Source organism: Sabethes cyaneus, chromosome 3 (assembly GCF_943734655.1).
Source record: "Sabethes cyaneus chromosome 3, idSabCyanKW18_F2, whole genome shotgun sequence".
Classification (NCBI taxonomy): Eukaryota; Metazoa; Arthropoda; class Insecta; order Diptera; family Culicidae; genus Sabethes; species Sabethes cyaneus.
This window is the reverse complement of record NC_071355.1, coordinates 201,807,195-201,834,588: the sequence shown is the minus strand read 5'-3', so window position 1 is coordinate 201,834,588 and position 27,394 is coordinate 201,807,195. Positions and strand designations below refer to the sequence as shown.

The 27,394-nt window shown below is 39.0% G+C and overlaps 1 protein-coding gene and 1 long non-coding RNA gene across 4 annotated transcripts; both read right to left on the bottom strand.

Moving 5' to 3' along the window:
• Positions 1–275: 275 nt before the first annotated feature.
• On the bottom strand, positions 276–22,115 carry LOC128742232 (epidermal growth factor receptor substrate 15-like 1). Of its 2 annotated transcripts, XM_053838521.1 has the most exons (12): positions 22,066–22,115; positions 21,563–21,607; positions 20,530–20,766; positions 19,617–20,465; positions 19,405–19,554; positions 18,072–18,161; positions 17,403–17,444; positions 15,916–16,539; positions 15,661–15,849; positions 15,493–15,588; positions 3,190–3,517; positions 276–3,101 (listed from the first exon to the last, which is right to left on the bottom strand). In XM_053838521.1, the coding sequence occupies exons 1-12, from the start codon at positions 22,081–22,083 to the stop codon at positions 2,437–2,439; spliced, it is 3,333 nt and encodes a 1,110-aa protein (XP_053694496.1). In that variant the 5' UTR covers positions 22,084–22,115; the 3' UTR covers positions 276–2,436. The 2 variants fall into 2 exon arrangements, with proteins under 2 accessions (XP_053694496.1, XP_053694497.1); XM_053838522.1 differs by lacking the exon at positions 17,403–17,444.
• Positions 22,116–25,562: 3,447 nt separating this feature from the next.
• On the bottom strand, positions 25,563–26,408 carry LOC128743610 (uncharacterized). 2 transcript variants are annotated; one of them, XR_008412309.1, is made up of 3 exons: positions 26,311–26,408; positions 25,902–26,219; positions 25,563–25,839 (listed from the first exon to the last, which is right to left on the bottom strand). It is a non-coding gene; the product is annotated as an uncharacterized LOC128743610 (long non-coding RNA). The 2 variants fall into 2 exon arrangements; XR_008412310.1 differs by having other exon boundaries at positions 25,906–26,219.
• Positions 26,409–27,394: the final 986 nt, after the last annotated feature.

The window sequence follows — 27,394 nt, the reverse complement described above, 5'->3', positions numbered from 1 at the left end:
CTCCTACCCGGATCAAGAAGAGAACCTCAATTTCAGCTAAAGGTTTTTTTCTCGCGTGCTGCAGACGGACCGGCTCGGAAATTTTATGGGCATTTTTTGGAACTTGGTTACCACTTGGCAATCTTTTTTGTGGGTGATCCGTTTGCCGTGATTATTCCCCACATTTCGGGTCCTGGCAATTCGAAAAAACAATCCAAAAGCAAATGAAATTTAAAAATTCGGTTCGGTTATTCGAATAATAATAACTGAAAACATAGCTCGAGTCTCATAATTTATTACGATTAAATAAGTTTTCAATACATTTGTAGTTTATCTACATATTATGATAACAATCTCTTAGCAGTATATTATTTACTTTAGCACTGTAAGCACGAAACTATAATTCAAACTAGAAAAAAAATATGTCCACCTAATAAAACTGTAAGGAAGTTTCGCTTTTAGCATTATAATACAATTTTTTTCAGTTTAATCATGGAAATTTTGAGTTAATAATAATTTCTAGACCGCTGCTTCCACGTTGGATTTGCAAGCTGACTTAGATTTTTCATTACATTGGAACTTATTCCATGAGTCGAGTGAAGTGACAAGCCATATTTCATTGCGATGTCATTTGCATCCACTTAGGCGTTAAGTGATTCGAGACACATGCCACGAAAGGTTCGTGGTGAAACTCCTATGTCATTCGTTTCGACCCAACTTGGACGCGAAACGCGAATGACAGCAAATTAAAATTTGCCGTGTCACGTCATTCGTCTCGCAGAATAAGTTTCTCCTTATTTGATTTTGATTAACATGAATGCAGTGCCATTGCAATAATGGTGGAGAATACTGTAAAATTAGTTTCCACTGTGTTTCCACGTGAAATTGAAGTAGTTTAAACATTTGTGTTAAGGCACCTACTGTAGTTAAAATTACTTAGAGGATTTAGATTTATGACGACACGCAGCCAAGTGTAATTGAACTCGAGGCCTCTTGTTTCCTGAAACCTGAGCAAAATTAATAAACCCTGTTTATTATTATTATTTTTAAATCGAAAAGAAGTTCAGGAAAGCAACAAAATTTTATTTTCAGGTTCTTTTTTGATTCAAAAAATAAATTAAATTATATTCCGGATAATTATTAGAATGACCTATTTAGTCAAATTACAATAAAGTTTGATTATAATCGTACTTCCTGTTAGTTAGTTGTAATATTCAAGGGACATTTTCTCATAAAAAAAATTAAACAAAAGAAAATATTCATGTTATTTGAATTTGGAATTTAGAAGGTTGGCGTCAACTATCTAGAATTGAACTTCGTAGGAACGTTGATTCTCAGTAAGATGCACGACAAAAATTTCCCTTTGATTTCCGAATTTAAAATTCAAGGGATTATGGTTTACGCTGGTTTGTATAACTGAAATCCGGTTTACACCAAGAAAAACAAATGAATTATATACAGTTTTTACTAATATTTACAAATCTAACTTCATAACTTATTGTAGGGAAAGATTCAAATGCATGTTCAATTGATATGAACTTATAAATTGATCGCCTACATTTGATAAAGCTTGTGTAGTATGAATGTGTGGTGTGGTACACTGAGAGATAATTCCACACCTTGTTTCACATCAAATAATGAGCAATTGTACAAGCATTTACAATGCTCTTAATGTTTAATGCTTTGTAAGTATCATTTTTGAAACCAGACACAATAATTGTGTTTGTGGTTCCAACTTTTTTCGCATAATTGGTAATCTAGCTGAAGACTCATCTCTAGGTAGGCACTAAGAGCAACACCACCAATTGCCATAAATGAATACATAGCACAAGACACTGGCACTTATTATAAAAATATTTAATCAAATACCAAATTCGATTAAATGTTTCCTTAAAAGAGCCTATCAAGTTTAGCACATATTCAAACAACATTTAATAACAAAATATGATAAATTTTCGGAAGTTTCATGCATTATTTTGCAGCAACACAACAAATAAGAAAAAAAAACTGCGGTAATATTATTCACAGCCAGATTATTTCGTATTTTAATAACGCCAATTACCAGGCAAGCCAAGCTTGTTCAACACAACAAAGGATACGTTGAAGTCACAGGTTGATTACGCTAATTTTCTACCTTTTATCAATATTCAAATTCAAATTACACTCTAAACTGACCATCAGAACGGACTGCAATACTCATTTGTTCCATGAAATTTAGTCAAATTTAGCCAGAAATTGCTCTGGGTACGAAAGTACGAAAGGAAAAAGTACATTTTTTAAAAAATTGATTTCAAAGTTTTTCCCATTCAAGGAAACTGATTGTAACGTGGTTAAGTAATAAAAATCTTTTCTCTCTTTGACTGTTTCTCTTCTGTTTCAACCAGCTAGATTTGGCTGAACTAAAAAAAATACAAAACATTACTAAAACGATAAATTGCACTCGCCGCGGGCGGCAGATTACTGCTCAAGCTTCGACCTCTCCAGGACGGCTTGAAGATCCATTTCGAACGCATCCTCCTTCGAATAGTCTTCATTGAACTTGGTTACCGGCGGTGGCGTAGGAACGGCCCTTTTGCCTTCCTTTGTGCGCTTCAGGCTGTTACTGTTTTTCAAATTGTTGCTAATATTGCTAAATGCGTCAAAGTTTGCAAAATCAAGCGTCTCTCTACCCATAGTTCCACGCTTTTTGTTGCTGTTGCTGTTGTTATTGTTGGAGAAGTCCAGGTTGACGAACTGCCGCTCCGTTTGAATAAATTCATCTTCAAAGGGACTGGCGGCGGCGGCGGCAGCACCAAAGAAAGCATTTTTCGATTCGGTCGTAGATTTTGCGTCGCTCTCCGAGCTATCGGTCGCACCGAATGCCCTAAAAAGCAGATCTTGTGACGTAGCGTTGGGAGTATTTCTACTGAAATTATTATTGAACGCTTCAAATGGATCGGATTCAGAAAGTTTTCTGTTGGTTTTAAACCCGATGTCAGAACTGCCACCAAATAGGAAATTATTGTTCTGCGCATCGCCAAACAAATCGTCCAGTTGGTTCGAGCTGGTCGCCCCGGCTGGTGGCTTCCTGGGACTGGCGGTACGGTTATTATTCAGCGAGTTAGAATCCGAACTGAAAGGGTCTGAAAGAATGAGCACGTGATGAACACAATAAGTAATACAAAGGGTATCAAAAGATCTGACTAAAGGCGAACTTATAGTGCCACTTACCTTCCGTATTTGCATGACCTACATCGTCGTCCGCGAAAGGATCGTCGATATTGAACGGATCTTCGTAGCGATAATCCTTGAACGGATCGTCAGTGAAATCAACTGCTGCCGGTTTTGCAGCTTCGCTACCGGCGGCACTTGGCGCTGGTGAGGCTGAAAGACCCGAGCATGACTTGGCAGTACTAACGGAAGGAGCGCCCAGCAGTACCGGTAATGGCGATGGTGCCGCCACACCGGCAGCGATTGGCGATGGCGACAGTGTCAACGTTGGCATCGCTAAGACTGAGGATGTATGCAGAGGATTTGCGGGTGCCGCAGGTTTAAGGTTCTGTTCGGAACGAATGGTGTTGTGTGGTGTATTTTTGCAGTTTATGTGGGTGAAATCGGGACGAAAAATAAAATAAAAACAGAAAACTTAGGTTAGGAAAATGTAAGACGAGGTAAAAATAAGAAGTGCGTGTTGGCATAAGAATATTACTTTTACTAATTGTTTATCAACGTGTGCGATCTAAATAAAAAAGCAGTGTGATTTAAGTCGAAAGCTAATCGTAAAATTTTCGACCAATCTACACCGCCAAATCCATTTCTGTTGGCAAACCTCGTGTTTCGTCTTGACCTTTAATGAGGTCCGGCATTTAATTATTTTTTTATAACAGTAGTTTCTTCTTTACAATCGACGTAGGAGATAGTAGAAGATAGCAATGAAATCAAGGTACTGATAGTACACAAACAGAATGGGACAAGGCGTGAAGGATAAAGATATGAAAATTACGCAACGGAAGGTTATTGAAGCAACACTTAAGAGATACACAGCTGCTCTTTACCCAGACTTGGCGAAATTTTACAAAAAGAGTACAAAATGATCGTCTATCACATATCCATCGGTTATAAGGCAGCGTACAATACAGTCGATTGAGAAGTTATGGTATGGCAGATCATACACAAGAATGAAAGTAAACAAAGTAACGCCTAAATATTACATTTGGATTTCGTAACCCAACCTTCTGACTCCGTAGCCAGCCGTTAGAGTGCTACGATCCTATTGACTCTCCCAGTTGTCCGCACTCAGCATTCGATTATGCGATGACTGGTTTGTTAGACTAGTGTCGTACCTGGAGGCATTCTGTTAGAAAGAATAAAGGAGCGATTTTTGGCTTTTTTAGTTCGCGAACCCCCTGGGGGAATTCCGTATACCATTCTGCTGTGAGCTAAATTTTTGGCGAACCCCTATTTGGGAAACACTGTACTAAAGTTTAATCGAGTAACGCAGATGATTGAAACAAAGGAATCAATTCGTAAGGTCCAACAGAAGCTAAAGAGGAAGACCAAGAGCAAGGTGTCTGCATCGTTCCGCGTGTTGTGCCGGGAGGTCAGAACAACCGTCCAAATGGTGAAGAAGTACCTGGTCAAAATGGACATTTTTATGTGGAAGCGTCAGTCGAAGCCGGCAGTGTCTCAGCAGCAGACAATTATCGGATACTTCACGTATCACCTTACGTACTTTACCTTAGCATGTAAGTGATGACGTCAAATACTTATATCTAAAGAAGGTCTTTCTGTGACTGACGATCAGCGAGAAGGGAATGTCCATGCCGCGCTGCTCTACTTTGCGGGACTTGCGATGAACAGGGAGATATGCAGTACGAAGTACTTGCCGGAAACTGCGCCATCATCAATAACGGTTTTCGGATCGGCAAAACGGAGTGGTTCTCGACTCGTGCACGAATGTTCGGAATAAATCTTGCAGGACTACATAATGACGCCCGATGAATATTCGGAGTGATCCTCAGACAGTCGGAAAGACGGAGTATCTGGGATATCGTAAATTTGCGAGCATGGAGTTCAGTGGATCAGATATTCGGTCAGATCAAATATTCTGTTTCACACATTTGTTTCTGCCACGTTTTGAAGCAAAGAGCGGGCATCGTCGCGAGGATAGTTTAACATCGTAGTACGAAACTATACTACGGTGTAGCAATCCTACACTAGACTACAAGCGTCGAAAATAGTAAACATGAGGACAAGAGGTCCAAAGAAGAACAACAGCATGACAGTAACAAGGAGGATTTCCAGACTCCCAGACAGAGAGTGTCTATTGTCTGAAGGTCCTCTATTGCGCACGAGCCCACTCCAATCTCCAGTTTTGCGCTCCAGTTTGGAGTTCTTACAACCAACACGGATTTAGGTAAATCGAGTCAGTAGTCAGTGTAGATTCATTCGTTTTGCTCTTCGGAGATTGCTTTCAGCAGTCCTTCCAAGGTAAATTTTTTGTTAAATTAGCACGTATTTTTTAGACCTGGAATGTCCGAACACTCCAACAACTGGCACGAATTAGATTGCTTGCACGAGAATTACGTCAAATGAGTATGGAAATCGCAGCTGTTCGGGAATCTCTATTGCATCGGCGGTAATATAGTCGGACACGCAATCAGTTCCATAGTGTTGAGAAACCATAAGCAGTGAGTCGGTGGAGGCCCGTAGATGGCCGTATAAGGTTTGTCCGAAAGGTCACTGATATTATTACGAAACGACTATGCGTTGCCGCGTGCTTGAACCTTTTGGTTGCAATAGAAAAGAAAGTCAGTTTTCGAACAGTTGCTCATTCGTCTCTGACCGGTAAAACTGGTCAACGAACACTTAAACAATGGTCTGAGTTCAACGCCGCTTAACGTTCTGACAAGCAATCATCTCCTAAGGCTCTTTTACCATCAGCATTTGTGACTCGAGCAGCACGTTCCGCACAATTATGTAGTTCCTTTACCATAAGGAAAGTTTACAGTACGGATTTGCTAAGTTTCACACAAAACTTAATGGTAATTCTTTGCCTCAACAGCTGCAAATGGCTGCTGTATGACGGCTTGCACGGGAGACGAGTTTTATGAAAAAGTCTGACCTTTCTCCGGACGGCCAAAGATGACTGAGCAACCATTCGTGTTCGAAAGCAGATTTCTCGCTCCACCTAAACCCTAAACGAACAGACTCGAGCACACTTCAACCTATGGTCACTTCACAATGCAATCACTGATAGTTATATTAATCGTTCGAAATACCACTTCGTTCGAAATATAGAATAGCGGTGTAAGTTATATTAACTCTAGTGGATCTATCTCGACTCCCCAAAGCATGATGTGAAAATTGTCAATAGAGATGCGAAAGCACAGATATATCCTTCATTCGTCCACGCGAATGATAACGGCCAGAGGCTGGCAAACTTTACCGTGGTCGGAGAAATACTCACATTTAGCACCAACCTGGAAATATTCAAATGCAAGAGCCAGCTTCCAGATCGGTGATTAACGGTCGAACACTTTTCGTATATCGAACGTTGCGAGAGGACGATGCCTTTCAATATCCAGCAGTTAACAATTGATAGCATGATAGCGGAACAGGAAAAAGATATAAATAGGCTGTGGAAGAATACCTATACCTATAAGACAGAATGAATGAATGAAAGCTAGAGAGTAACAATTGTGAAGAGCCAGCTTAGTAGCCGATTGTTCATAGGGTTCATAGCAAAGAACAAAGACTCCATCGTTGTAAGAAGCGCGACGTAAAAGACAATTTCGCTAGAAACCAAACGCGGAGCTATTAGTGAGCTGAAAACGGGAAACTTGCTGGGAAGAAAGGTGACCAGTGTGTGAGCAACTGTTCCAAACGATTCCCGGGATTAATATGTTGTATGTTCTCATTTGCCCTGTCTACAATAATTGAAATCGACTCGATTATAGGAATCAGCGGGGTAAATCGCATCAAATTATAACCTTGAGACAGATTTTAGATAAGTTCCGGGAGTACCACTTGCCGACTACTCATTTGTTTGTGGATTTCAAGGCGACGTACGATACAGTAAGTAAGGCTCCATCGCAAAAGTCAAATAAAGTATCAGTTATTTATAGGAGTAAATTATCAGTAGCACACACTTGCCGCTGTGATCGTTAAGAAGAATGCTTAGTTCTGTGGCCCTTGTTTTGAAGGCTAATTTACAGAAGCGGTTTGCGATGCTAAGCAATCTATTGTGAAATAATGTCGAATGCGTTTGCTGTTCATTGCAAAACTAGTACTACCTACATTAAAAAATCTGACCTTAAATAATTCAATTTTGTGATATTTGATTGGTTAGTGAACAGGTTAGTGATATTGGAAAAATTAAATTTGTAGCAATAAAATTAAAATTAATAACAAACACTAGACACGAAAATAAACAGGTTAGTTATCATTTGCTCATGTTCTTTTTTTTCAGGTTAATTTTTGTAATTACATCAGAACATTATCTAGCCTGCAAATATTCGCAGTTTTCCGCTGGGTCCATTCCACTCGTAGTTACTTAAATACAAGTAATTTTGTTTAAATCTGCTGATTTGCATTAGATGATAATTAGTTGCTTCAAGAACACTATAATATCGTTAGTCCATTCCAATTTGTTGTGAGTGTAAGTGGTGATTAATGCGCGAGTGAGGAAAATGCTGGAATGCGTACAACAGACAGCCAATTGCTTCCAATGCTCTTTGATTGTGTGTATGTGAATGTGTGTCTATGTGTGCATTGCTTGCTTTTGCGTTTGTGAGGATGCCTATACGGTTTGGTGGATGTTTGTATGCAAGCAACGTACAATGCACAGCAGGCAGAACATATTCTTCTAATTGCTAATCATAAGTTGAGTTGTTCGCTTTTATTTTTATGTTGAATTGCCAGCTTTGATGTAGTCCATACCTTCATGATGACGCACTGGCATAAAACCATTTAGCCTGTTTGAATTCCTATTGCTAACCACTCGTGCTTTTCTCTATGTTTAGAATAGCCAACACTTATTCTATTATCATGTGGCCACTAGAAGCCTCACTCAAATATATCATTTTTGATACGATGTTAGGTTGGTGATCGATTTTTGTAGATTTATGTCGATAAATATGTGTTTAAACGCCTAGTTAATAAACAGCGTTAGCTAGGATCGAAAGAATTAACTAAATGTTGATTTCGCTGTCGCAAGCATTGGTTTTTTTGGTAAGCCGTGATAATCATGTTTTTTAAATACGGATATTCAAAAATAAACAAAATGAAGTCTATGATTTTTGAAAGGATGTTATTGCAGAAAATATGTCCTTTCATTAATGGAAAAAAGTTGACAACGACAAGCGATACCAATTTAAAAACGATAGTGGGTTAGTATTGCTAATGAATATCAGCTACATTGCTACGGATTACACCAGATTGAACATAGAAAACATTTTGAAACATGGTAAAAATTAAATTTACTCAATATGACAGAAGATATGCAGTCTGCCCTACTTTATTAGGAATATTGGCCAAATTTCAACGTTCGTATTTTTGTTCTGTTTTAACACTATTGGAATATGATATATTTTTTGAAATTCAAAAGCTAAAACAACTGGATTCAAATGCGGTGCACGGTGTTCAGTTTTCCGAAAACACATCGATTATTCGTTGAATATTTGCTAACTTATCCTTTCATAGTCGAGTTCCAACACAATGCGAAAACAAGAAATTTTCGTAGGTAGGTATAAGTAGCTTCCAATCTCGCAAAAGAAATTCAACAACTCAGACAAGCGTTAGGTTCAAATTTTTGTCTCACGAATAGATAATAAAGCTGACCATACTATCTGGGTCAATAAATATCTCATCAGTAATAATAGTAGAGAATTAGTAACTAATCAACTAATTGCTATATGTTTTCCGATCATTTTCCTTACTATTCAGCTTCGAGTTCAACTTAATTTGTTCGCTTACCTATACGATTCATCGGCCCTAGTCGAGAACGATAAAATTCTGTGTGTTTATGTATGTTTATACTGCTTCATTATTATCTATTCGATAAATATAGATGTGTACTTTTTCAAAGTTTCGCAACAATAACTAAATCGATAGAGTAAATATATATATAGCTAATATCTTTTTGTTTGTTTTTAAATTTTAGGTGAATCTTTTCAGTACTTTAATGATTCTAGATGTTTTCACGGTTTATCAATCGGCTGCACGTAATAAGCACATATTGGTCACACTTCTATGTATGCTTGTCGAACTTTTGTATGAATTTCGAACGAAACTGTTTGGAAAAGTACTGAAACACAAATCACACAAGACGAATATTCTGAATGATTGGATGTTCTTCAACAATTTTATATCAGAATTACACATTCTGTGTGAAACATCATCCTCATCTCGCCTAACTAGATTTTTTCATCCGAGCATAATACCGTTCTTGGCATGTAAATGCATTTCATTTGCTTGGTTTAATTTACCGTGTGACTTATTTCCGCTATTATAGTATTTCCTGGATTCTAGTGGGGTTTTCAATGACTTTTTTTAACACGACTATTGATTTTGCTTTTGTTTAAGGGACAATGATTAGAGTAAAACATTTTTATTCGATATTATTGTTAGGTGGAATTCACTGTGGAGAAATATTACCGAAAAGAGAAGAAATACGAAAATATTCATGTTAAATATGCGAGCTAAAGGAGGGTGGAATCTAATGGCACATTTCAAAAGGCAACTAAATGTAACAACGAGAACTACAAAGAGCGCCAAAATAACGGCAACTGAAAAGTACATACAGCACGGTTCGAGCAGAAATTGGGGCAAGTAAAAGAAAAACATAATTGATCGAGCTAAAACAGTCGCACAAGTGTCCCACAAACCAGTCATTCATTCTTTTCATAAATTATTGTTCGTATTTTGATATCCGTAAGACCAGGATTTGCTTGCTTTGCAAGTAAGATAATTTACTGGTAGGGGCTAAACCTGCCAAATACAAAAAATCTTAAAACTACGTTAAAATACTAATTGATGAACAATAAACTATAAACAGTGTCCTAAATCAAGGGGAACGCTTAAAATCATGTTCAAAATATTATTCTAAATCTTTCAAAACATCTTCTTCCTCGCAAGGTGAAATAGAACAGTTGAATCAAATCAGTACAACATAAAACATTGCTAGTCTAAACTATGTGTTTGCAAATCAATAGTTTATTTTTTCAAATTAAATCCCTCAAATAAAGTCCCTGGATTTTACATTTTCAATCAAACCCATTCTTATCAGAATTTCCATTCTGAATTCTTATCAGTTTGAGTTTTAATATACAGTTTAATCAGAATTCAGTATAAAGATTCTGGTCAGAATGGCTATGAGCTATGATATCCGAATGGCACAGCTCAAACTAGAACAAATATTTATTGATAATTTTCACCACATTTTTACTTAAACTAATTGTATATTCTATTGACAGCAGCGAGTAACGGTAGCATGCACTTGACGAACGAGTGCAGTCATTGGTCGGTAATGCTCAACTCATTTCTCTGCCGGTCCCTTCTAAATTGGCATGAGATCTTCGATGTCTGCAGATTTCGGTCCGTAGGGTTACGGACCCTGTTCGTCATACGTAAACACGATCCGTACTTTATTGAGAGTTTTTATAAGAATTGATTCACAAGTACTCAAGTTTTTTACACCAGATAAATCTGACACATCTTGCCTGTACATGTATCGACCTTTTCGCATGCGTAATGGCGGCTAGTGGGCACAACTTTCGGAAAACGTTAGCATGGCTTTGGCAACTTTATTCACGTCAAGTTGATATTTCCAGCCTTGATTGTTGTTGTATAACTTTCAAGCGTACGTGAGCGGGGTTCCCGAAAGCAAATAAACGTTGTCGAAAAGTGTACCCACTAGCCGCCATTAAGCATGCGAAAAGGTGGATACCCATTTAGCCCGAAAAAATATTTCGGAACTTATATTTCTCAGTGGAACAATTTTTCATGTTCCGGCGGGAGGCGTGGAGAGTAGAGTGAACGAATCTGGTTTGCTTGGATAACTCCTTGCTGGCTGATATAAACTTTGCGCTATTATCTAAAAAGAACCTCAACACCGAACCTCTCCTATTAATAAACCTGGTGATCACTATCATACAGGATAAACCGCCCAGTCTATACTTCCATATGGACAGACTTTGCGTAGAAGACTGCTTCGCTCCAAAATCAGGCCACTTACTTCGTGGTTGGTCGCGGCTCTTTAATAGTAATTTAACCTAATCAGGAAACCCTTCCTTTTGTGCTGTTCTCCATAGATTATTCTTTGCTTTCTAGTGCTCTTCACAGGAGATGGTATTATTGATGAGAGGGAGTGCTTCTTTCATTAATTTCTTTATCTACCGTGAATATCGAGAAAAATCGACAATACTAAACACTTCCAGGTCTGGTCTTAGCTTAACGGCGACCCGCAAAACATCTTTAGCCGTGACCCACGATACTCCCTATAATAATAAGCGTTACGCTTTTCAGGGTTGAAGTGAATCAACTGTTCTTTATTTTGCTGTTTAAAGCCCAATTGTTTATGAAAAATCTTGCTCTGGAGTGAATCTAGGCGACCTTACTCGCTCACTTGAAAACTTCGCTTACTTTCATGTCGAATCCAGGCAATCGTAGATGACATCGTCGTCAGCAGCACATAACCGGGATGCCTCGCGCTGTGTCAAGCAGTCGGCTCCATTCAACTCTATCTTGAGCCACTCGCCGTCAATTTTCCAGTCGCCTCAGATCGCAAATCATTTTCGACCTGGTCGAGCCATCTTGCACATTGAGCCCCTCTGTTCCTGGTGCCGTTGGGGTATTGGATAAAACTCTTTTTGGTTGCACTGTCGTCCAGAATCCTTACTGCTTGTCTGGCCCACCGTGGCCACGAGATGTGCGATGGAAATCTCTCCAACCAGTGTCTATAACTCGTGATTCATACACGACATTAGTTTCTACTGCTCCAAATATCGTTCGCAGCATCATCTGCTCGAACACGGCAAGGGTGCGTATGTCCTCCGTGAGAAACGTCACAGCTTCAAGTTCATACCAAAGCACGGCCGGGCGATCCAGAAACTTCTGTGCGGATCGATCGCCCGGCCGAATTTGTATTTGAAAGTACATCTCCATGATGTCACCCGTAAAATTAATCGGACGTTCCCGAAATGTACACGTGCAAGCTGGTAGACTGATCAGAAAATCGAAACTTTTAAAGAGTTCGAAATTAAGTGATTTTTCTTGTATGTACTGGGTCTGGAGTGTCCCACACAAACCTGGTTTTCTCTGCCTTCCTATAGTTTAAAACAGTCAAGGGAAGGAAACATACTTTCCCTGGTTCTGACTCTGGAAGTTCCTGTGGAGAGGTAACGTGTTCATATCCCTTCCGCTGATATTGAATTTCGCGCTCAACGTTTTGCTCTAACTCCGGTTTTTTTTACAATCTACGCTCCAGAGCTTCCTTCGTTTGAGAGCAGATAGGCTATCTGACGGTTTATCCTCCTTCCATAGCAAACTGGTCTGAAGGCGCCTCACGCATCGTGTTTTTTTTCCAGTAAATTTCGTGTTCTGTGACCCAGCGCAGATTCATGAAGCGTAATAACGAACACACCGGAATTCTTTACAGTGTAATGGTTACACAGCAGCTTCTGCAAATCTGTAATTTGCTGTCAGTAGCAATGCATGAATAAATGCTCCCGGAACTCTTTGATCACTGTAGGCACTAATTCCAGCAATAGCATTCTACTCTTCCCTAGGTCTAGTTCTCTGCCTTTAATACACTCTTGAAGTCTTCCTACACCGGTAAACCGACTAGTCTACCATTGCGGATATTGACAGCTTAGCAGTAGCCTTTTCTAGTAGTAATCTGCTCTTTTAATTTCTGCGCTGGTTGCGGAGTCTCTGAAGAATGAATCGGTAATGGTGCTGATGGATTTTCTGGAATAATCGGTTACTGCAGATAATTTTTGACTTGATCGCAGAGTACGTATATTTCACTACTCGAATTCCTTATATAACACAAGTAGTAGCTCGTGTGCTTTGCCTCGCATCTAATTGAGAGTGAATCGGTGGTACTTAAACAAATTTCTTATAACTTTGACGAAAAAACAATTTTTTGCTGTGATAATCTAGATTCACTATAACGAAGATAACCGGAATGTATGACCAAAACGCCTAAATCTTCCTCTAATGCTAAATCCAGTTACGTTACTGATGGTTGTCTTGACTGCAATCTGGCATAATTGCTTTGAGACTTCATTTACTCCGCGTCCTGTCAGAGGTCTGGTTTTGGTTACAGACAAAGCTCTTATCTATTAGTAGAGTAGAAGAGAAGAAGATATGCTGTTTGACACAGATTTCGGATTCTGCCTTCTTACGCAGTCCAATGGCAAATGCATTTCCCGTTTTTGCATATAGCACATTGCCTCTAGTTCCCGCTTATCTTGAGGCACTACTTCTTACTGTTTTCTTTGGTCCGCTAGTTTCTTGTTAAACATGGCTGGAAATATTTCATGATCGATGCGACCAAATGCTGGTTCCGACGACGGCGATTTATGTTCTTGTCTCAAAATTTAGGGAACGAGAAGCTCTTTTTTACGCTGGTAATCAGGAATGGCACGATCACTTTGACTCAATTCACATTCATTTGACAGTACCGCCTCAGTCTTGCAGAATTTGAAAAAGTTATGTATGGGACCATTGAAGAACTAGTTATTATCTACAACTTTTCTGAATAAAGTATTACTGTATCTTTTGTATTTACGGTGCTACAATGCTAGTACCTCTTTAGTGACTAAGTGAACGTTCATTTAGTCACTAATGACTAAACTTGCTTGCTTGACTTGCGCCGTAACTACAAAAGATGTAGCAAAACTTTATTCAGCAAAATTGTAGATAATAATTAATTCTACAAATGTCCCATATAAAACTTTGTCAAATTTTACTTGGCTGAGATGGTACTGTCAAATGTTAATTGAGTCAAAGTGATCGTGCCATTCCTGCTGGTAATGCATTGCGTTTTGAAATGAATTCGGCTATCCTTTGGTGCAACTAAAACGATCGCTAATTTCGGCGCTAAGTCTGGTGAATGTGATGGGTGGCATAAAACTTCTCAGTGATAATTTTCTAAATATTTATGGGCATTGTATAGCTACCAACATATTTAAAGGATTCCACCTGCTCAACCTGTTATCCTGCTACTGTGAAACTAATGGGATTGTCAGTTTTCAATACCATAGTCTTAGTCTGTGGTACATTGACTGCGAGACCCGCTGTTTGGAAACTCTCGGAGCTTTTACTATAAGAAGCTTCATTTAGTTCACCTAGCCGTTGCTCAACAGTTGTTTTATTACACATCTTACTTTCCTATACAAATTTGTTACGAAATAGTTGAATTGACACTCAAGTCTCGTTTTACGTCCACTATTGAAGGGACTTAAAAAACCGATCGTAAGAAGAGAAGACATTAATTCAAATTTGGACGTAAAAAGAGAGGACGTTAAATCCAATTTAGGCGTAAAACGCGAGCACGTGAATTTAAATTTTGGACGTAAAAAGAGGATGTTAATTTAAATTTTGGATGTAAAAAGAGAGAACGTCAATTCGAACTTCAGGCGTAAGGTTGCCTCTTTCTGTAAGCATTCGCTTCCTACTCAGACGATTTATCTCGAGATTCTATTTCTTTGTTCAATGCTGAAATATTGCTTCATATAATCGCAATTTAACAGCTTGCGGGAATTTATTACTGGTTCACAGCTGAGAAATAATATGGTTTATTCTGCGGAAATCCTGGAAGTAAAAAATATATTTTCTTTCCCGTCGCACAGTCTTTTACACCACATTACGAAATTCTTAGAATTATTTTTTAGCTCTCGTAACAAAATGGACGTGAACGATTAGATAACAGATTGTAGGGTTAGAGGTGGTTAGAGTCACTGAGAAGTCTAGTTTTTTCAAAAAAAATCTCAGTAAGCAACTGCTGAACTGCATGAAATCGTGCAACAACCGACAATATTTCATTAATAGAAACTATGATGTATAAATAATATTGTAAAATTTCCTTTTTATATGTAAAGAAAGTCACTCTTTTCCCAATATGGAAAAGTGTGGAATGTGTTAAGTACATATGGTTAAAAACAAATCTAACTACATAGTGTTGATTTTAATAAACTAAATAAAACACAAACGACTAAAAACAGATTTATTAGTTCAAACTACTTAGTACCAGCTATTTCTACTATTGCACTAAATAACAGCATGCTATGAGTATAGAATAGATAAAGCAATTAGTAGTGAATGATTTTGTTAGTTCGCTACCAAAGGCATGCATTTTAGCTAATAAAATTCGAAATCAAGTTTTGGTTATTGGTGAACTGAAAAAGTTGAAACAACAAAGTAGCGTAAACTGAAAGAAGCTGATTAGGCAATCGAAACCGACTGCCAGTATCAGGTCCATCTAGGTTTTGTGCCAACACGATAGATAATACGATTATTGACAATCACCTTATTGTCGAAGTCAGCGAAATTGGCAAAACTTCCACCGCTGCTGTCACCAAACGCATCGGTCGATTGAGGCGCTGACTTTGTCGGAGTGGGGCCCTTGAAATTAGGAATAGAATAAATTAGATATTCTGGTTTTTCTAAGAAAAAGTACAAAAACTGAAAACTTACTTGCAACGGTCGCGGAGGAGCTGGCCGAGGCGGAGGTTGCTTTGCCTTTTTAGGTGGCAACGCCGGGCTCGGCGATTCGGGTCTTGGAGGAGCGACCGATTTGCTGGGACTGGGAGTGAGTATCTGACTAGCGGTAGTTGGAGCATGTAAAATGGCAAACGGATCGCAACCGAACTCGTCCTTGGCGGGCTAAAAAAAGAAAAATAATGGTTGTTTGTCTGGTATTTCAACTAGAAACTTTTGGGTCATTATTACCGGTTGAGCAGATCCTTTCGATTCAGCGAATGGATCGGCATTGCCTGCGGAAGAAGCAAATGGGTCGCTGCTTTTGTTGTCGAAAGCACTTGAAAATCCATCGTCGAACCCGGAGCTCTGGAATCCGTTACTCGTATCGAACTGCGTTGCAAACCCGTTTGTTTTAAAATCATCACCGAAACCTGTTTCCCCATCTGTTGCGCCGAATCCGTTTGCTTTATTGTCACCAAACGGATCTCGTTTGTTGGCATTTTCTACTTCCTTTTCTTCGAGTGCCTGTTTGGCTTCTCTAAATTCGGGTTCTATTTTGAGTGAGTAATCGGACACCAGCACCGGATCGTTTGTATCGATTGCGTTACGGAACATAGCCAATGCATCGGTCATCTGTCGCTGGTACTCTTGAATCTGTGTAACCATAGCTTTGACTTGGCTGATCTCGAGCTGAGTATCTTGCAGCTGTGATGTTAGTCGATCAACATCTTTGGTTCCAGCATTGTACTCTTTCTCGAGCGCTTGTTCTTCATCTCTTAGCTTTTGTAACTCCGAACGGCGCGAATCCAACTCACCTTCCTGCTCTTTAAGGGTTGCCTCCTGCTTCTGACATTGTTCGCGAATTTTGTTCACCTTAAATGAGGGTCATTAACTGGCTAAATGGTTCATGAATATGATCAACAACATAGACCCAAGTATTCCCATGACCGGCCCCTAATCAAATTAAAGTAACCAAAATACACACAATACAAACTAAATCTATAAACTGAATAAAAATCATAAAATACGGATTTAATATAGAAGAAAAACCGTGACTTATTCAAAGTAATTATGAACAAATGACATTCGAATGGGTGGTTGCAAAGTCGAAAATAAACAAAAATATAAGTAAATATGAGCAAAAATGCGATGCCAGCAATCTGAACGATTAAACCATCAACATTATTAATCAATACAATATTAATCATTATTAATATTGTATGTTTCGTGCAGCAGCAAATCAACTTAACCAAACAGTATTATCAACAATGCACCACTCCAATCGGGTGTAATTTGATCATATTTACTCTCGAAGAGCATTTATGATTATTGATAAAGCTAGCATCAGCCGGAGTGCCGCTGTTTTCATCAGTCTTTTGTTTAGAATTAGTCAAAAATGCAGTTTAAACAGCGCGTTAGTTTGTGAAAACTTGTGGAATGTAAACAACACTGATATTATCTCATGATGGCCAATAATGAAAGTTGTATATTTTTCTTATTTCTTAACTATTAGGACTACATTTTATATTTCATGAAAATAAAGAATAATATAAATGATGTTTTGGAAACGAACCGATTCCTAACTGGTAAAAAAGCTAATAAACTTTATAAATAATCATAAACGAGCTCATTGCCAATTAGCATATCAAGCACAAAAAAGCAAAGAGAAAAACACAGAATAAACAACAGAAACTATAGTACGCAGAATAATAAATAATAGTAAAACCAAAACTAACCTGCACTCGTGCACTAGCAATGGCAGTATCTACTTCAACTTTCTATAGTTGTTTTGAATTTTGATTTTGTACACAGGTGGCGAAAGTTCGCGGCATTTGGGGCGCAGGCACGCAGTTCGATCGGTTTTCAGTGTTTAACAGACCCCCGCGCGTCAATTATTGTTAGACGTAGCACCATACCAATTTTAGATAATGATCGTTTCGATAAAGAAAGAAATCGCACACGTATAGGTATACCGTTAACATTATTAGTTTCAGAAAGGAAAAATGTTATCAGCCTCTGAAAAGTTTACAACCAACTAACGGAAGGAAACTGTTCGAACTTTGTTACGCTTACATTTTCTAGCGCTCATTGGTTGCAATGCAATAGATTTTAAAAAACTTCAAATTGATGTTAACTTTTAATGCTGTTAGTATGTCAATATTGTTTGGTTAGTCATCTGTTTTAGTTACATCAGTGACACTTTATAAATAAATGTTATCATTTTTAGTGAATTATAATCATTGGCGAACGCATTCTTGCTGTTATTAGATGCTAATGGTAGTAGGATTATGCAATAATAAGCTAAACAGTATTAATGAAAATAATCGAAATAACTGAATGAAAAATTACTGGCAATCTAAGTGGCAATTTGCGTTGTAGATGGTAAAAGCTGCCAGACCACTTACTTGATTTTTGAGATCGTCCAGCCGTTTCTGTGCTTCGCCCTTTTGATTTTCCAACTGCTTCAGTGTGGCGGTCAAGGTATCTAGCTCACTCTGGCAAAATGAAATAAAATTTGGGAAAAAAAATCAGTGGGCTTAATTACAAGAAACGTGGAATTAAATAAAAAGAAAACTTATCCAATTTAATTCTACTACGGTATTTTGCCTGTCATTGAACGTTTCCAATGATTGGACAGCGTCCAATAAAACGCTAATTCCAGAATACATATAAAATTTCATATCAATTCTGCCTATAAAATTCTCTCCCGCATCCTGTTTCATAGTCTGAGGCCGTAGCGGAAACCTTTCTTGGCAAATACCAGTGCGGGTTTAGAGGGGCACGCTCTACGACGGACCAAATGTCTACCTTGCGACAAATCCCGGATAAATTCCGAGAATTCAACTTGCAGACTCACCATTTGTTGTAGCATTCAGTTGAACGAAATGAGCCGTGGCGGATTATGCTTAAACGAGGTTTTCCAACAAAACTAATCTCAGTCTGAGTATGAGAAGCATAACATCCAACCTTAATATTTTTTCAAAACGATGGTTCTACAATTGATGGAAGGACGGTAGGGGAAAGTAATGAAAATTTTTTGGGAATGGAGGGGTAAGAATGGAAAGGAAGGGGGGGGGGGGGGTAACAGGTAGCTACGCTTAACAAGTTGTCGTTGTGACTCGTACCTTTTGTCCAATGCTGGAAGGTGCATGGATCGAACCAAGCTATAATCCGAGATTATAACCGGATTTGAACCCTATTACCCCACCCCCTTCCTTTCCACTCTTTCCCCTCCATTCCCAAAAAATTTCATAACTTTCCCCTACCGTCCTCCATCAATTGTAGAACCATCGTTTCAAAAAAAAATAATATTAATGCCTGACCGCATTCCAAGGTCAAACTAAAAACACGAGTTTGGTCAATAACTTCCAACGCTTACGCCACTGATGCAAGCGTACGACACAAAACAACCGGTGCTGTGTGCTTACATTCTGCTACCTACACTCACGAAGGTACAGACTCGTAGCGTTTTTCTGCACAGCCCGCTCGCAAGGCTAACAGCTCGTGAGTAGCCACAAACCTATGAGGACAGCCAACAGACGTCTTTCGGATATTTTCCGAGACAAACTGGTTGTTCAAAGTTCCAGCTCCCAGGGAGATGATATGGGGATGTTTCTACGAACTTCTCTCCCGCCATTAACTCGTTTTTTGGTTATTTGGAATGACACCCTACCTTCCAATAAGACGTAGGCCTACGTCAAAATGTGCGAGAAAAATATTTTCAATCGTTTCACAAACCTGCAGACTTCTCATTTCCCCATTCTTTATTCGAACGTCGGCCTCCTTCTGTGCAACCTCCTGCTCCAGCAGTCGGCGTTCTTTGGCCAGCTCTTCGATCTCCTTGGAAATCATTTCCAGCTCTGGATTGCTGTAGGTCGGTTTCGGTTCCTGGAAGATCAAAACACCAAACTTATCATCGGATCGATTGGAGTGAACAATATACCACTAACCGGCTGAATAATTAGAGAATTCTTTCTCAAACTTGGTGGCACCATGTTGGGGGCCAGCGCCTGCGGCGGATCAATTCCTTTCTTAGCACGTTCTACCAGCCACATGGCGAGACAGAATTCCTCCAGTCTTAGTTTGCCGGTTTGATTAGTATCGCACAAGGCCCAAATATGAGCGAGAACATTTTGTGCCAAACCAGACTGAAGAAACACCTCCTTGATTTCGTGTCCGGATACAAGTCCGTCACGGTCCATATCGCTTTTGTTGAATATTTCTTCGTACCGACAACGTTCCAGCGTTGTTACTACCCAGACATTGCTAGCGATGGCATCTGATCCCCCGGTCGGAATGAGCGGAATTAGTGGTGCCGGTGGAATGATGGGCGGTGTTGCTCGAGCTGCCGCTGGAAGAGGAGGTACAGTAGGCGGTGGTGCAATATCTGTAGGAAAGTTTGCTACGAAACCTCCTTCACCGCTCCCGAACGCATCAAAACCATTATCGTTGTTGGCGCTGCTCTGTGCGTTACGTTGCAGTTGCGGCGGCAGAGTTGCTGGAATGGCTCGTTTATCTAGTGCTTCGTACACCAGGTGCATTGCAACGCAAAATTCATGTTTGTCTAGACTTCCATCGCGATCCTGGTCGGCTAAATCCCAAATGCGACCTAAAGTGTCTACCGGCAGCTTTGAATTCATTAGAGTGGTGCGCACTTTTGCTCCCGGCAGTAAACCGTTCAACGGACCAAGTGAATCGAATAACTGTTCGTACTGTTGCCTCTTTTCTGGTTTAATTGACCAATCACTGTTCTCTGTGGGAACCAGCTTCACCTGGGCAGGTACCTTCGGTAAATCACCCTGCAAAATTATAGTTTAGTGAAACTTCTTTACGGTTAGTATAAAGCGCGATTACTATACATACCACTTTGGGAGGCTTCGGCAACTCGTTGTAGATGTTCTTCATGTTGAACTCTGATCCTTCCTGGGCTAGACCGATCAGTTTTAGCGCCACAAAAAATCCCTCCTTGGTAAGGAAACCCCGCCCGGTGGGATCGGACAGATCCCATATTCTGCTGAGTACCACATCGCTTAGTCCGGATTTTTTAAGAAATTTTGCGGCATCATGTGCACCGATCTCATTGGTTGCCTTTGGGTCGAGCTATAAAACAGAATATCCGTTTATAATTGAAATTCCTGTGTAGCATATACCTGTATCAATACATATAGATACTGCTCGTGCTCGCACAAGAGAAGAGAGCTTAGCAAACAAGTTCCGTTTGACAGGTTTTCTCAATGAATCAACAACGGTATATCGGTAGATATGCAGTAGGTAGCAGGTGGAGTAAACAGGAAAAGGCAAAGGAAATGTTATCGATTTTTCTTTTCATTCCTCTCGCGTGAATCCACAATACGCGAGCAAAACGTGCTGCACCAAAGCAGTGCAAGCAGTGGCGCAATCCATTTCCGGAAAAGTTTATTTTAGACGAGTATTAATGATTATTATTTAATAATAGACAATTATTAAATGATCACTGTAAGAATGGTTTTTGTAACCGAAATCTCAGTATAACGCAACTGGAAATGTGTTCATAATTAAAGTTAAGAGTTTACAACAAAGTAAAGTCAAATTTGTTATTTAAACAGAATTTGTACTAGCTACCAAATTTATCTTAGTAGGCTTAAAATCTAAGCATTACAGGGTGCATGCCATTATAAATCGCCCCGGGTTAAGTCTTTCTGGCAACTACTCCAATACAAAATGATAAACCGAATGGTTGAAAACATGGGGACGGAGGATTGAAGGGGACGAAAATACTACAGAATGGTAACTCGAGAGAACCTCTCCTGGATTGTGACACTTCTCGCTCTCATCTCAAGCACTTTGCAATGCAATGTTATAATTCTTATTCGTACATATATCTAAACTAAGACTAAGGATATTAATCAGCACCTACCTGTTTATAATAGGCTTCGTATATCAAGATGTGATCACCAGCGATCTGTAAAAAATTATCCAATCAAAACAATGTTATTTTCCCTTGCGTCTTTCAAGCGATAATCGTTGTAAAACTGAACTGTGACGAAACACAGTAATTCATTGACAAAAACAAAACACTCCCTGTAGCTCTACCTAGTTCTAGAACACTATCGACTTTTCTGAATATAATTTGAAAAACAACGTAATTATCTAATAACAAGTGAATTTTGGAAAAACGAATACGAACTGCTACGATTTCAACAGAGAAATGTCAAACGTAGGACTTTTTTCCTTTCCTGTTAGTTTAACACTTCCGAGCATTCTGATAAGGGCGAAAAGTTTACGCAAAATCCACTTCCCGAGGCAGAACTACGTTTAATTTAACAAATTCAGAACACTGGGAGATCGGTTTACAACGTAGCAACACTATTTGACCTGTCTGCGAACTTTTTCACAACGAAAACGACAAAACAAATTTACCTTTAATATATCGGGCATTTTCACTCTTCTGAAAAATATCTGCTTTTGCTTTTGCTGCGCGTGATGATGCAAGCGATGACCGTTCCGAACGAGAGTGAACGAACGGCGCTGGCGTCGCTCGAAGGATGACAACTTTGGCGTTTTTGTCAAAAGTTTGCCTCATTGGCCAAGCATCGCCGGGACGCAAGTTGCACTGTAGCAAAATGCTGAACAGTTTTTAGCTAGCGAATTCATGAAATTAACCAGGCTCAGAAAGAAATACTCAACTTCATTTTCATATAATACGCACAATGCGCGTACCGTATTAATTTGTTGTTTTCATTTGACGAAAGCAAACGTTTTGAAAACGTATCAAATGTGCGTGAATTTTCAACTTCTGGATTGCAAAAGATAGATAATTTGCTCGGTCATTCCCTCGTAAACGGCCAGATGAGCAAGATGGGCAAGTTGAAACGTATACAGTTTGTTTGTTTTTCACAATTGCCTTAACTTAGTAAACTTAATCGTCATCGTAAATTGTGTATGACGCTTGATAATTTTTTAATTCGACCGCATTAAATATCACCGGGTTCAGATGAAAAATATTTAGATTGAAAAAGACCATGCCAGCGGGATTCTCAGTATGGACGATTTGGATCAATGTTCGTTGATCAGGTGATTTACAAATGGCTTTGTGAATATCTTTGCGGGGAAAAAGTGCTTTTGTTCACCAAGTTTTGAGAAGTTTCAAACTCAAGTAACATTCTTTTGTTGTATAATAGCTTATCAAACACTTGTTCCACGGGAATCAGCTGTACAATAGTTTAATAAGCTGTTATGCAACAAAAATATTACTTGGGAAGTGCATCAAAGTTGATGCCTCGCTGGATTCTGCATTCTAAATACCTGTTACTACAACGCCCGTGCCCAGCTCGTTGATCGCTCTACCGCTCTGGTAAAATTAGGACATGACGCCATAGATCCTCCACACTTTCTCGCCTTTGTGACAGATCTCCTTCAGTGCCATGATGCCGAACTTTAGTGGTTCTAACTATTTTACTCGCGATAGGGCTGTCATCCAGGTGAGTGCCGAGACAACACATTTCTTATTTTAGTTGCACACTCCGGATCAAACGCTGTCGTGAGCCGCTCCTACCCAAGTAACCATAAACATTAGTCCAAAATCATATATTGGGAATAATTCTGCATCCCTGGTGCCAAACATTTGTATATTAGCAATCTTAATGCTTATAAAACGTATGCAACGTGATGCATAGAAGCATTAACGTAAATCAGTATTAAAGAAAGCAATATATGCGCATAGAACGTAACAATATAATGTATTTAGTCAATTGCATTAAAACGAGCCGTAAGTGTTGATAAACGGCTTGTACTTGACTTCTTATTTTGCTATTCTACGGCCACTATTCGTGCCCTCTTCTACCTAACGAATGCTGTCTTTTTCTACCCTATTGGTAATGCAGGGCAAGTAGCTTTGATATGAGAGAGTATGTCACCAAGATTTAAATCCGACTAATTTCAACTCACTCAATCACATCCGCTATGGTTTAGATAGCAAAGGTGCAAGGAAACGTAGTTACATGCAGCATTTGCATGAGTAGATTTTTCGAAAAAAAAAACAACTTTGTTGTCAATGGTCAACTAGTATAGCGTCGATTACTGACGCTCCGTGTGATGCCAGCTATACTATCACAACGTAGGACGCTGTAGCTAGGTCCAGAGAGCTGAATCCAGTTGATGCAGTCGTCCGATTTCAGTCAATACGATAACGTCGATTTTGCAGTCACAAACAACCAGGAATGAATCGTTTTTATGCAAATCCCACGCACATTCTGATAGTAATCCCAGATGCAATTTCCAATCGACTCTGTTGTTGATGTTTCTGAAGAATAGATAGTGTGACGCTGGAATCAATGGATGAATCAGAGGCGGAAATCTAAGCTTCATCGTACTTGCTTTAAATAGGAATGTGGAAGTCAGTGTCACTCGCTGCAACACTCTTGAACTATTCTACTTGTAAATAAGTCGGATTCAGCTAAAACATGGTTGAAACTACTCAAAATGCCCTTAAAGTGTACAAAATCAAATTTTGAATGAAAAATTCAACCAACTGTGGCTACTTACTACCGACAATTGAATTATTCTCTGTGACAAATGACGCACTTTTAAGTCCCTACTACCAATTTAATGTTTGAAAAACTTCTCAAAATCTGAGTTTGTACACCTTAAGGGCATTTTGAGTAGTTTTAGCCAAGTTTTAGCCTAGTCCAGCCAATTTACGGGTAAACTCATTTAAGGCCCCTTACAGAGTAAAAGCGACTGCGACACTACGCGACTTGACCCACACTAGTTTAAATACGCTGCCCTGCTTCCGGCGAAAAAGAATAGGCTAATTTAAAGAATATTTTCCAGAAGATGTCTCTGGTGTCAAAAAAGTATACAAACAGAAAAAATCTGTCAAATCGTTCGTAAATTTTGGCTGACTGAAATTAATTGTTATTTTATTGGAAAATTGGATGTCATTGAGTGTGATAAATTAGGGTAAACGGGAATAAAAAATATTTGGTTTCAAGTGATCTATGGTGCCGCGATCGTCGGTGAATATGGCACAGTCTATTGCTGTATCATTTACTGCAGAACGTTTGTTTACATACGGCATCCCGGAAGACTAAAATATACCGCACTCCTATGCATTACCAAGATGTGCCGTAAACAAAATAACTATTTCCCGTCCCATGGAAAGGTAGCAAAGTGTATGGTATAACCTTTTGAAACTGGGAGGAACTTCAAAGCAGAGAATTTGTGCAGAACATTTCATTGTAAAAGATTGTATAAACGGTAAGCAAAGAATGAAGTGTAACCTAGCCATAGCATTATACTGCTAGAAAATATTTTTAAAAGTATGTTGTTTCCATTATATTTTCAGTAACATCACATCACAAAATCCAAGCATTACCGTCAATCATTCCAACGCAGTGTCCACCAATAGATAGTACCGCCCTTGATAAAGAAGGATGTTCAATTGCTGGTTGTCGAACCCGTAAGCAAAAATTCTTAAAGCGTCTTCTTCCGGTTACTCATCGTAAGATTCGACTTCAGTGGATAATAATTCTTCGATTGGAAGATTTCAATGATAATAGTTTACGCAAAATAAGAGTATGTCGGCTTCTGGTTACTGACTTAATAAATAGTAAATATGCAAAATGGGAGAGATTATTCTAAATAACTAAACTATATTATGTACAAAAACTATACAGAAACGTCGCAATACTTGCTGTTCCAAGTGTTGGATTTAGTTGGACAGACTAAGGATTTATTTATCTAATACATCAATCCCGGTTTCGAATCACAATTATGGCAAACCATCTCATATTCCACGAAGTGACGGCATATGCTCTTTTGTGGATTGTCCTGCAGGAAATAGCAGGCTTCATAAATTTCTTTCGCCAAATACCGCAATCTACCGGAAGTGGCTTCCAGTGCTAAAAGCAACCAAATGTCCCACGCAGGATTCGTTCCCTGCACGACGCCTTATATATTCATAAGAACAAACAGATGTTTATACCCGCTTTTCACCTACATATGGTAGGCGCGCTTTCCAATTGAGCAAGTCCACATCAAGTGAAAGTGATTACAGAGAGCGAAATACCGAGGCTTCGCCCACAACAAAGTTGAGTAAACGGTTTGGCACCTCTAAAATTTGTTTTTTCTGTTCTACTCACTCATCATGCTTGCCGGGAGTCGGTAGATGTTATGTACTCCGCAAATCCGAAGCTAAAATAAAAAAGGATGACTTCGTTTTAATATTTACTGTGCATGAAAATATGTTTACTAACTGACTGAGATGAAGTATACAAGCAACAATGTGTTTACTTCCGGCTGTTTCTGCTTTACAGGAGCAGTTCAAAACTCATTGTCGATAGTTAGATCCTATTTTAAGAATTAATTCGTGCGAAATTTCGCACGTATGTGAGCTTTGCAAAACGCCGTAAGCTAATTTTTTCTGTATTGTTTCTAGCTGCTTTGTGTATCCCAGGCACATAATGTATCCAGATGAGAGCACTCGAAGTCCCTCACATAAAGGCTTCTTTAAATGTTACCCACAATTTCGACAAGCGCAATAAACAGCGCTTTTAATTCCGGCTCTTTCGTTCCTGCAAAAAAACAAAAACTTCAATTAATCTATTCCGCATAGAGCAAACAATGTTAAAAACATGAAAACTAATGGTGGATGAGTTTTATTACCTGCCATTTTCGTATTGCAGTAATTTTCAGCAAGAATAGTTTTATTTTTTGGATTTATCGAGCCCGTAAAATTAATTTGCACCAATGGCTATGTGGTATCTTCAATGTTTATACTTTTTTTTGAGTTACTAAATTTACCACCAGGTAGCGCATATGGTGTTATAGTTTGATTTAAATTCGCCTATTGCATGTTTAAACGTATGGGTACCGCCAGAGTAAACGCGACTTTGCTCACATTCGTTTAAATACGCCCTTTTGCGCCGGAAGCAGGGCTGCGTATTTAAACGAATGTGAGCGAAGTCGTGTCGCGTTTACTCTGTACGGGGCCTATGAGAGCGATGTCGCGTCGCAGTCGCAGTCGCGTTTACTCTGGCGGTACTCTAAGACTGCAGGCTTTCTGTGGTGAAATACTGTCCGCTACCACCAGGTTCGCTAGCATTGATCACAGAGTTACCATAATTTTCGAGGTCGCTTTGATTTCCAATATCTGCTCTGCTCTGTAATGCTGTCCTTACTCGCTGGCGCGCTTTCTAGACGGAACTAAACTAAGATAATGTGAAGCAAGTTTAGTAAATAAAGAAGCATAGTACAAGAAATGACCAAATAACTCACTATCTTTTGTCGCATACCGTCATTAAACCATCAGTTCTGTTTTTGATGCTTGTTGTGTGTGACTCTGTTCAATGGTGACACTTGATACCAATAGTCATAGACCAAGTTCACTTTAGTATAATCACAAATTCGTATTTTTTAGTCATAAGTAGGTATTGTGCATCCAGCACTAAATTGCACTTCAGAAAAAACGGCAAACGATTTTTCTTCCGTACCGTACATTAAACCTAGTGTCGGAAGTAGTGCGCTGTCTAGCACGTCTCATTTGCTAAACAGCGCACTACCTACGACACTAGGTTTAATGTACGGTACGGAATATATAATTATATAATTATTCAATTTTATAAACTCTACACTTATTTCTTTATTGATCACATAGAGAATATTTATTGATGAACTCTCTGCAATATTTACATTTTAAAATAGCGTTAAAGTTCAAATTGATTAAATTGATTGATTGATTTCGCTTTAG